The sequence below is a fragment of the Melampsora larici-populina genome, assembly GCF_000204055.1.
Source record: "Melampsora larici-populina 98AG31 unplaced genomic scaffold MELLAscaffold_1, whole genome shotgun sequence".
NCBI lineage: Eukaryota > Fungi > Basidiomycota > Pucciniomycetes > Pucciniales > Melampsoraceae > Melampsora > Melampsora laricis-populina.
The window spans coordinates 3,221,599-3,232,633 of record NW_006768765.1 but is presented as its reverse complement, the minus strand read 5'-3'; the positions used below and the strand labels follow the sequence as shown (position 1 = coordinate 3,232,633).

The 11,035-nt window shown below is 41.5% G+C and overlaps 1 protein-coding gene across 1 annotated transcript; it reads left to right on the top strand.

The window, feature by feature from the left end:
* Positions 1 to 7,800: 7,800 nt before the first annotated feature.
* On the top strand, positions 7,801 to 10,035 carry MELLADRAFT_73877 (family 31 glycosyltransferase; the record flags this gene model as incomplete). Its single annotated transcript, XM_007403850.1, has 2 exons — positions 7,801 to 8,116; positions 8,184 to 10,035. 2 exons carry the CDS (start codon positions 7,810 to 7,812, stop codon positions 9,764 to 9,766), a joined length of 1,890 nt encoding a protein of 629 aa, XP_007403912.1.
* Between the last annotated feature and the right edge of the window lie 1,000 nt (positions 10,036 to 11,035).

Here is an 11,035-nt window from a genome sequence, read left to right as displayed (position 1 = left end):
GGATTGAACCTCATGCCACGTAATCAGCTGTCATCAGCCTTTTGCGCGGTTTTTCTGCTGGATTCAAAACCGCGGATATGAAAAAAAAAAAAAAAAAAACGACAACCAGTTTTGTTTTCGAAACAGCTGTACATATGATGATTTCTTTTAAAATTGATGAAAAGGATTTCGAGAGATAAAGAACAAGAGATGATCGATTTTAGAATATGTACAAATGTATAAAATACAAATTCTAGAGGATTGTGATGTAGAGAAGATCTTACTAGTTTCAATGGCTAGCACCCCAGGTTCAGAGATGATACCAAGATGTTGCACTGAGCTCAGAGCTGATCAAAAGGACCATCATGATGGGGAATCGGGCTGATGAGGATGATCATGAAGTAAACTCGGAAGTTATGATCAAGACTACTATCAACTCTCGAGCCGCCGTGTAACTTACGTATCGGTTGAGGTCGGTTGCTGTCGGTTGTCATCAAACTCTGAAGAGCAAGCGTCGAGCCTAGTTTCTGGGCTATTGTTAATGTTAAAGCTAAAGGTCAGCGCTCGTCGCTTCACCCGGTCCGAGAACTAATCCAATCTTCGATAGTATTGCAAGAGGTTACTAACCTGTTAAAGCTAAAGGTCAGCGCTCGTCGCTTCACCCGGTCCGAGAACTAATCCAATCTTCGATAGTGAAGAAAGGAAAGAACCGGGTGGAGCGAGGCTATATAAGTGATCTAACCTAACCCCGCTACAAGGATATGCTACTACGTATACAGGATTGTAGTCTAGGACTGTAACACACATATAGGCTTCAACACTCCCCCCCAGGACTAGACAAAAATCCTCCTAAAGAAAACACACAAAAATAAAACTCAAAATATAAAAATGAAAAAATAAATGAAATGAAATGAAAAAAAAGTAAAACTTCAGCTCCCAGTCATGCCTAGCATCTTGATTGCTTCTTTATGTTTTGTAGGTCCTAAGGGCTTAGTAAATATATCTGCAACCTGCTGGCTCGCTGGTATCCATTTAATGTCGACTTTCTTTTTGTGAAGCTGTTCATTTATGTAATAGTACTCCCTTTCCGCATGTCTTGTTCTCTTGTTAGCCGCATTATCTTTTGAAACATGTACTGACGATGAATTATCACATAAAAGTAATGGTGGTGGTAAATCAGGTAACATGTCCGTTGCTAATGAGTGTAACCAAACTGAATCCCTACATGCCGCTCCTATCGCCATAAACTCCGCATGACAAGTTGAAGTAGCTACACACGCCTGCCTTCTCGCCACCCACGCTACCGGTACCCCAAACAATCTCGTCACATGCCCATAAGATGATCTAGCAAATTCCCCGCCCCAGTTAGCATCCACAAAAGTCTCCATCGGTGCTGAGTACTTCGTCTTTCGAGGATTGATTAAAATACCCATGCTTGCTGTCTTCCTTAAATATCGTAAAAGATGTTTTAACGCGTTCCAGTGAGCTTCTTGAGGCGTCTTGCCATACCGCGCAAGGAAATTCACCGAGTAAGACAGGTCTGGTCGAGTTCCTACTGCAAGATAGCTTAGTGAGCCGATTATCGAAAGATATCTCCCCCCATCAACTGGAGGAACATTCACAGAGGTTTCTAATCGGGTTGACACACTCAGGGGGTTTTCAGCACTTAGGACAGATAGTAGATCAGCATTGTCTTTGAGTATACGGTTTGCAAGCTTAGGTTGTGACATTTCAAAGCGGTCAGGTGATGGTCGATTGATTTCAACACCCACAATTGAATCTAAGCTTGTTTCCCACTTGATCTTGATTTCAGCTTTGAGTAAACCCTCAATCTCCATCAGCAATCGTGTGCTACTACCGGTTACAGCACCATCGTCCACATGGAGCCAGATGAGGCAAGTATCGGATCCGCGTCTTAGGATGTAGAAACTAGCATCGAATTGACTAGGTCGAAAACCCATCTTTTCAAGCTTTTTCGCGATAAACTTCCACCAGCACCTCATTCCTTGCTTAGTTCCATACAGAGCTCGGAGACACTTGAGTACTTTCGAGACCGGTCCGTAAGAAAAACCGGCTGGTTGTCTTACCCAAACATCTTCTTCCAGAGGGCTATGAAGGAATGCTGCGGTAACATCAAAACCGAAGGTGTTCCAGCCAAACATTGCTGCAACCGTTACGATTATTCTCAAAGCTGCAAAGGTAGCGGTCGGTGCGAAAGTCTCGTGGTAGTCGACCCCTTCGATTTGAGTAAACCCCCGAGCCACATATCTGGCTTTGTAAGTTCCATCTCTCTTGATATCAAACACCCACTTCGCATCAGTCACCTTACGATCTTTAGGCAAATCACACACTTCCCACACCTGCATCTCTCTCATCTGGTCCATCTCCTTCTCACAGGCCGCTCTCCACTTATCTGCATCACTACGACTCATTGCTTCCTTGTAAGTTTTTGGGATAGTTGGATCACCGTTCTTCAGACTGTTTTCTACAGAAGTTACCAGGGCATCTTGTTGCATGACCGCTTCCTCGGCATCGAAACTTCCAAGTTGTAAAGCGTTCAGGATGTGACTGAGATTACCCTTTGACTGTTCTGGTTCTTTGATTTCCTCAAGTACCGGCTCTTTATCATCAGAGAAAACCGCCATAGACGATTCAACAACCTTCTTAGTTTCAAAGTTGAAAAATTTCCACCCTTTACTGCCCGGTAAGTAACCAATGAAAATACACTTTTGAGCTCGTGGATCCAGTTTACCTCGCCTCTCCGAAGGTATGTGAACAAAAGCTTCTTCTCCAAACGTGCGTAAGCCTTCAAGATGTGGTTTCTTCCCAAAAAGTAATTCGAAAGGTGTTTTATCGCCGGTGTTCACATTCGGGATTCAGTTATGAATAAAGCCAGCAGTTAGGTAGGCGAAACACCAAAAGAACTTTGGTAGTTTTGACGCAATCAGCATGGTTCGACCCATGTCACCAATCGTCCTGATGGAGCGTTCAGCAACACCGTTTTGATTGTGTTCATACGGAAGGGTTTTTTCTTTTGCGATGCCATGAGCTTTGAGCCAGTTAAGAAAAGTTGCTGAGTTAAATTCACCGGCGCCATCAGTTCGTAGTTGCTTGACCTTAAATGATGTCTGACGTTCCATCTTGAGAACAAATTCCTGAAAAACACTTGGTGCGTGATCTCTTGATTTCAAAATCATAACGTCGGTAAAAGTTGTAGCCAGGTCTCTAAAGGTGATCATGTACTTAAAACCAAATAACTCTCCATCAAAAGGACCAGCAATGTCCGAAACAATTAACTCAAGCGGTTGGGGCCGTTCTCTTCCCGACGGACCCATCGTTTGATGTCGGAGGCTCTTGCTAATCAGACAGTCAGGGCATTGAAACGGTGCGTTCACTAAATGCTCGGGAAGTCCTGTCGTCATTTCTTTACTTAGCAGCCTTTTGATCACTCTAAGACCTACATGTCCGAAGCGCTTATGCCATCTCAAAGCTTCATTGCTCTCCTCTTTCGTAAACACTCGGGCACGGCAAGACGAAACATGAGTCTGACAGGCAGGTGGTTTTGGTGGGTTTGTGATGAGAGGAACTAGCCATCGGCGATTCTTGTATTTCGACGTTAATGTATGAGATCCAAAAGACAAAGATAAATCATAGCCGGAAAAAGAAAAAACATATCCATCCTCCACCAGAGCTGCCATGGAAATAAGGGTTCCTTTCGCTCTTTCACAGTAATACACATCCTTGATTTTAATAGATGCACCCGAGTCGCTTTTGAGGATGAACGACCCGATTCCTGTGAGAAAGTTGCCTTCAGATTCTGTTGCAACATGCAGTGGGATTGGGGATCGAAGATGAGTGTAGTTGAGCAAAGCACCCACCTCATTTGTGACATGGTGCGTCGCTCCTGAGTCAAGTACCGCCTCTCCCACGTTCCAATCTTCGGTGACAGATGCCTCGCTACTGTAGACCGAGTGAGGTAGTGGAGATGACGCATCGTAACCGTGAGACGCATCAGCCATGTTCGCTCTGAAGGTACCTCGGGATGACGATTGTTGAGAGAGTTCTTGTCGAGCGAGCTCGGGATCGTAGTTTGGTGACTTGGGGCAGAATGGTGTTTTAGACCAGTGCTCACCACCACAATCGAAACAGTTCTTCAGATGAGCTGGAGTGTTCGGTCCAACCCTGAAGTTCGACTTTGAAGGGTATGTTTTGCCTGAACTCTGAGTCGGAGTTTGGTAACGTCTTTGAGATGACTGACTTGCATGCGTTTGTACTCTAGATCTTGTGGCATAATTATGTCCTCGATCATTGATGTTTAAAGCGGAGATGTTCGGTAACAGATCTATGGCCGAGTCCGCCAATCGATAAGTCTCGTTACGGATTGCTTCTTCAGTCTCTCGAGATGAGATTGCTGTATCAGGGTTTGTGCGTAATCTGGAGTCTAAGATCGTGTTAACGTTGGCAAATTGTTGAGATAATCCGAGCTGCATAACGATGCTAAGAAAGGAGTCCTTAGTAAAAGTGAAACCGGTGCGTTGTAATTCTTCAACCTTAGCTTTCATCTTCGACAGGTGAGCTGCCACCGCATCTGGTGAATCGACTTTAGATTGAAGTATCTCTTTCCATAAGCTGAGATGAGTAGAACGAGTAGGAAAATGAAATAATGATTTTAGGCGATTGAAAACGGTAAAAGCTGATTCTTTCGGGTCGACTTGTAATCTGAGTGTTTCGCATACTGAGACCCTTATCATCTGAGTTATCACATCATCACCAGTAGTTTGCTTTCTATCTTGATCTAGGTAATCGGGAATCTTGGTTATAAAATCAATTAAAACATACAAGTCATTTTTCCAGTGTAAATAGTTCGATCCATTCTCATCTAGCGTGGCAACAGCCTTGTTAACTAGAGTGGGCATTTTAACAAAGAAGTCCATCGAGGTGTAATGATCGGAAACTTGGTGAGGTGGTGGATCTTTAGACATATCTGAAACAGTAACTTGTGAAATCTGGGTTTTTAAATCTGAATGTTTTGAACTCGAAACTAGAACTGAGCTGTTTTCTAAATCTTCTATCTTGATATCTGAACTTGAATCTTTTAACTTGATATCTGAATCTAAATCTTCTTGCCCTTTGGAGGGTAGCAAGTCAACGTCCTTATCGGAGTCGGAATCGGGATTGGTTTTGTTCTCGGGCACTTGGGTGTCGTCGTTGTTATCTGAGGGTTTCTTTTTAGAACCTGAACTTCTGGTTATCATCGATCGTTCAAAAAATTTTAAGCAGAACCGTTCATCTACAACAAACTACAGCTGGTATCACAACTGGGACTCAAAACCTGTTAAAGCTAAAGGTCAGCGCTCGTCGCTTCACCCGGTCCGAGAACTAATCCAATCTTCGATAGTATTGCAAGAGGTTACTAACCTGTTAAAGCTAAAGGTCAGCGCTCGTCGCTTCACCCGGTCCGAGAACTAATCCAATCTTCGATAGTGAAGAAAGGAAAGAACCGGGTGGAGCGAGGCTATATAAGTGATCTAACCTAACCCCGCTACAAGGATATGCTACTACGTATACAGGATTGTAGTCTAGGACTGTAACACACATATAGGCTTCAACAGTTAAGAAGTCTTTTCAAGTTCATTTGTCATTCGATAATTGAAAAGACTAAAGTAGACTGAGCTCAGATAGAAATATACAGAGTAGTGAGTATCTGTGAGAATTGTGGAAGTGGATGACAGTTAAAATTAAAATTTGATTGGATTCAGTAAATTCTACCCGTTTAAGTCAGTTCGAAACAGAATATGTATCAAAATAAAACCACTTAAAAAAACTTAAGCTTAGCTTCAACGACTCACCATTTAATTTACTTAATCTTCACCACAGCTGTTTGATAAATTTTTGGAATTTGGTTTCCTTCTTCAATTTCCAACCAATCTTCTTTACCTTTTGCTTCTTCTTTACCCTTCTTTACCTTTTACTACTTCTACTTCTTCTTTACCTTTGCTTTACCATTTAAATTTTAAACATCATGAATTCAACCCATCAAGATCCCAGTTCAACTTCTTCAACTTCTTCAACTTTTTCAACTTCACCAACTTCAACTTCACTATCTTCAACTTCATCTTCAACTTCATCTCATCATAATCTTAATTCTACTCTCATTCCTAACCATTCGACTCATCAAACCACAACTCAAAACAATAACAATACTATCATCGATATCGATCCCAATCAAAATCAAACTCAAAGTCAAAATCAACTTCAATCTCAGTCTTCAATTCCAATCCCAACTACTTCTGCTTATCTTCATCATTCTCATCATCATCATTATTATCATCACCATCATCTTCAAGAACCCTCAGCTCGTACCAACTCTTTGGATCAATTACTCAATTTACACTTACCAGCTAATCATCAACTCATTAATCAACCTTATTCTTCTCCATCTGCTCCATCACACCAGCCTCACCATCACATTCGAGATCCAGAAGAAGCCGATGACGACGATGCTGAAGATGATGAAGAAGACTCCTCTTCATCCTACGTACCTCGCTCTTCACTAGTGGTCGAAGATTATGATGAAAGAGGCTTTGGTTCCTCTGCTGAATCTGATGTTTCTTCATCTGGCATCTTAGACGAACCTGGTGAAACCACTCGAATGTTGAAGAGAAAGAAATCAAATCCGATTTTGGAACCCTCCTCTGCTTCATCTCGTGCAGAGAGTCCAACTCCATTACCTTCACTCTATTGGTCATCATCTCAATCCAATACATCAGTTCCACTTAACCCTCATCATCATTCACAAGGAACTCCCTCTAACATTGGCGAACCTGATTACTTGCTAACGGACGCTTCTAGCACTTGTCTTGCTCAACTTGGAGATCCTCATTCTTCTCTCCCAAACAATCCATCATCCAACGTTCTGGTCAACGATGGTCATTCTAATCGTTATCATTCTCAATACTTTCATTCGTCAGTCTATGTTTTCTTTTCCATCAAGCTGCTTTTGAACATCTTTTATTCAAAGTCTTTTCCATCCGAAATTTTATTTGTAGGCATCACTATAGGACTTCTGCCTTACCCAGGAAAAATCCGTCACATCTTCCAACCCACTATGCGCCATCTCAATCCTCTTTATCTGGTGTTGAATCCTTGACGCCTCACGGTATCTCTAATACTACTACTGATTCGCCACGTCGCTCGAAGCGAGGCTGGTTTTCTTCACGTCGTCAGAAACGCAAGAATTCGATTCACGCTCTTAGCACATCTTCTCTCTCTTCTACCTCACTGCATTCTCCACCCTTTCATGACACCAAACAGGAATTTCATTCAACAAAACAACACGAGTACAAATATCCTAACTCATCTTCATCCCGACGATCTCGTTCCACCTCATCAACCTTTCGTAGAATGAGCAGATCGATGCAAAGTTTTGGTCTCTCTTCCATCTTCTTCGCACGTCAAGTTTCAATTCCCACACGGAGACCTATTACGATCTTTGCTGGATTGATTATCATCATCGGTCTCATCGCGGGCATTACGACTTTCTTGATTCATTTCCTCGATACTGACAAAGAACCATTACCTTGGCGAACATATTGTCAAGAGCAAAGGGAGTTCCCTCACGAGTTTGCAGATAGTCTTGCACCAGTCAATGTCTTTGTCGGCGTCTTTTCGATTGACTCGGCGTACGAGAGACGGCACTTGATCCGATCCACTTATGCTAGGCATTCGAGACCTATCGATCCTACGACAGGTAGACCAGCTCATAACGTTCAATTGAAGTTTGTTTTGGGAAAACCTAGAATTCAACACGCTAGAAGGGTTGCTCTCGAAATGGAAACGTTTAATGACATTGTAATTCTTGAGATTCCGGAAAACATGAACCGTGGTAAAACATATGCTTACTTTCGATGGGCATCAGAGAATGCTACGATTCCTTTCTACTATCATTCGACATCCTCAGGAGATACAAATGAACCATTACAACTCGAGGCCGGCGACCAGAAGCCTGACCAAAAGGTTTCAGTTGGGTTTAGAAAGGCAGATTTCGTGGTCAAAGCTGATGACGACGCCTTTATTGTTTTGAGAGAACTCGAACGCCATTTGAGGGTTGCGCCAAGAAACAAGACTTATTGGGGCTGTAAGTCTTGGATCTTCTTTTCTTTTTCTATGATTCAAGACTGAAAGATCTTCATCTCTCCGTACAGATCTGATCCGCAATCTATTCATGGGAGGAGAATGCTACGCACTGTCTTCTGATCTCGTAGATTACGTGGCAAGCTCAGCATCAGTTTTGAATCACTTGACAGGAGCCGAAGACAAGAAGGTAGCAAAATGGATGAGAATCCATCCTAACGCCACATCGATCAATTGGGTCACTGAAAAGTGTTGGATCTACGATCATCCCAAAGCTGGCACGACTTATGCTCACGGCTTCCTATTCCCTGATGAAGTCAGGCGAGTCAGGGAAGAAGGAAAACGAGGCTTGACTGAAGCTGAACTTCAATTAAGGGGTTACGACTGGCCACAAGCTTACTCTACTGTGACGAGATGGAAAGAAAGGTATCTTCCTCCTAGGAGTCGGATGACGATGGAAGAAGAGGTTGAGGATCTCGTCGAAGGAGGCGGTAAATTCAATCGCACCGATTGGAGATCATCTGACATTGATCAAAAGCCCTTGGTACGGATCGATGAAGTACTTTTTGAAGCGAATGATCAACGATTACAACTACCGACGATCTTAAGCACCTTACCAGAAGACGAAATGAGAACAAAAGGAGTCACTGAACACGGTGCCTTTAGCAGCGGTGCTCACTCTAGTAGTGCACTCTTGAGCTCTAGCGCCCACCACGAACCATCTATCCCACTGAAGTTTGGTCGACCACCTAGTGAACTCTTGACACCTTTACCGGCTTATGAAGATTTACCTGAATCAGATTTTAAACAAGCACTTGGAAGAGTAGCGAAAGATAATCAACGAGTCGAATTAAATCACAAAGAAAACAAGATGATTGGATTACCAGCCGTCAGATTCGATGAGGATGAGAATAGATTAAGAGAGATTAGGTTTGAAGGACGTAAGAATGGAGGCACGGTAGTAGTTCATTATCTCAAGCGAAATGAATGGTTTTTGGAAACTCAATTAGTACTCTTAGGCAAATCATATACATGGGACTCGGGACTTGAACCCATGGATCACATTACTAGGATTGAAAAGGCCGCGATTGGAACCAAGAACAAGTTAGAAGTTATCGAATCTGGGAATGAAAGGTTCGGAGGTGCTAGAATGTATGGTAGTCCTTTAATTGAATTAGATGGGACTATCAAAATGGGTGAAGCAAGTAAACTTGAAGAAGTTGAAGAACCTGATTTAGCGATAAGGAAAACTATCGAAGGTGGAGCCGGTTGGGTTAGAGGTAAACCTAGAGTTAGAGTTAGTGATTTAGAGAATGGACCCGATTTTAGTTTAGGAAAGGAAGAAGAAAAAGAAGATGAGAAGGAAGAAGAGAAAGCAGTAGTGGAAGAAGAAACGACTGAGATTGTAGAGAATTCAGAACCTTTACAGTCACATTTAACATCAACACCTCTATCATCATCATCATCGTCATCACCATCACCATCATCTTTACTACCAACATCTTTAACTGCAACAGTTTCATCAGATCTGTCAAGAGGAGTAGATCAACAGATTAGATTGCCCGATGATCAAAGTGAGATTTTGAATAATCGTCCTACTTTGGAACATCATCAACCTCAATTTAATCTTAACAACACTGGTATTGATATCTGAAAGCTTTGTTGTTAAAGAAGTACATGATGAGGTTCTTCTCGTTATCAACTTTTTGATCTACATTTGTTTTTCAAACATTCTTTTTTTTTCCTTTGGTTGGAATATATCATTAGCTTTTTTATTTTCTTTCTTTTAACTTTTTTTTTTTGATTTCGATCCTTTTACTTTTTTTATCTTCTCTCTCCTTTTTTTTGTAGAAGTGATTTGTTCTTTTTTTTGCTCTTTTGATATGAAAGAAGATTGAAAAAAAAGACTATTTTTTTTGGCAGAAATCATTTGGTGCTGATGATGGTGTTGAGAAACATTAAGAATGAGAAGAAGAGAGTTTTTCTTTTGTTGGAAGGAAGTTGTGATGTAATTTTTTTTATTTATATGTAGAATTGTTAGAGGTTTATTGTTTTTTGCTTTTTTCTCAATTTCTTATAATCAGAACATTGCAAATAGTTTGATAAAATTTGTTTTTTTTGAAAGGATTGAAAAAAAATCAAGAAATAGTGTGGGCCACATGGCATCAAGTTTTTTCAGCTTATTGTTTTCTTGATGATATGAATGAACCCTCCTTACCAATATAAACTTCCAACAATTGATGAACCAACTGGTTTGATCAGTTTCTTTTTCAATGCTATAAACTTCTCTTGTCACTCTAACCCAAAAGAAACCAATAGGGTGTCTCAGGTCAATATTCTTAAGAAAAATTGGGAAAATCTTTTTACTGTACTATGCTGTAAAAGGATTTCCCATTCTGTAAAACAAGATGGTCAGTAGTGGTCAACAGCAATCAACAGCTTCTTGAAAAGTCATTGATCCATAATCTGTTTTCTTTTGTGGGTGTTTGATAATACATTGATGGTATTAGACTTGACACCTTTCCCTTGCCTGTTTTTACCTCACATTGTTTATCTAATGTTTTTTCTTCTATAGTTATTTTTATTTTCTGATCACTGTAAATTAAATAAAGATTGCACCCCCCCTGTTTGGTGTCCAGATTAGGGCTGTGACCCGGCCCTAGGGCTTTGCCCAACCCTGAGTGAAAGTGCTCAGGGCCAACCAGGGCACACCCTGAGCTCATTATAGGTGCTAAAACCCAGCAATAAGGTGATTATTTTGAAGTTTATTACATGGTTATGTGTTTGAAATGCTTTGTAGAAGCTATATGAGCCTACATCAAAATTGAAAAGAGCTATAGGAGGAAATTTAAAGAGAAAAAGTTTGTTGCCACAGCAAAAATAGAGCGGGTCTTGGAAGGCCCGGCCCCGCCTGAGGTGCCCG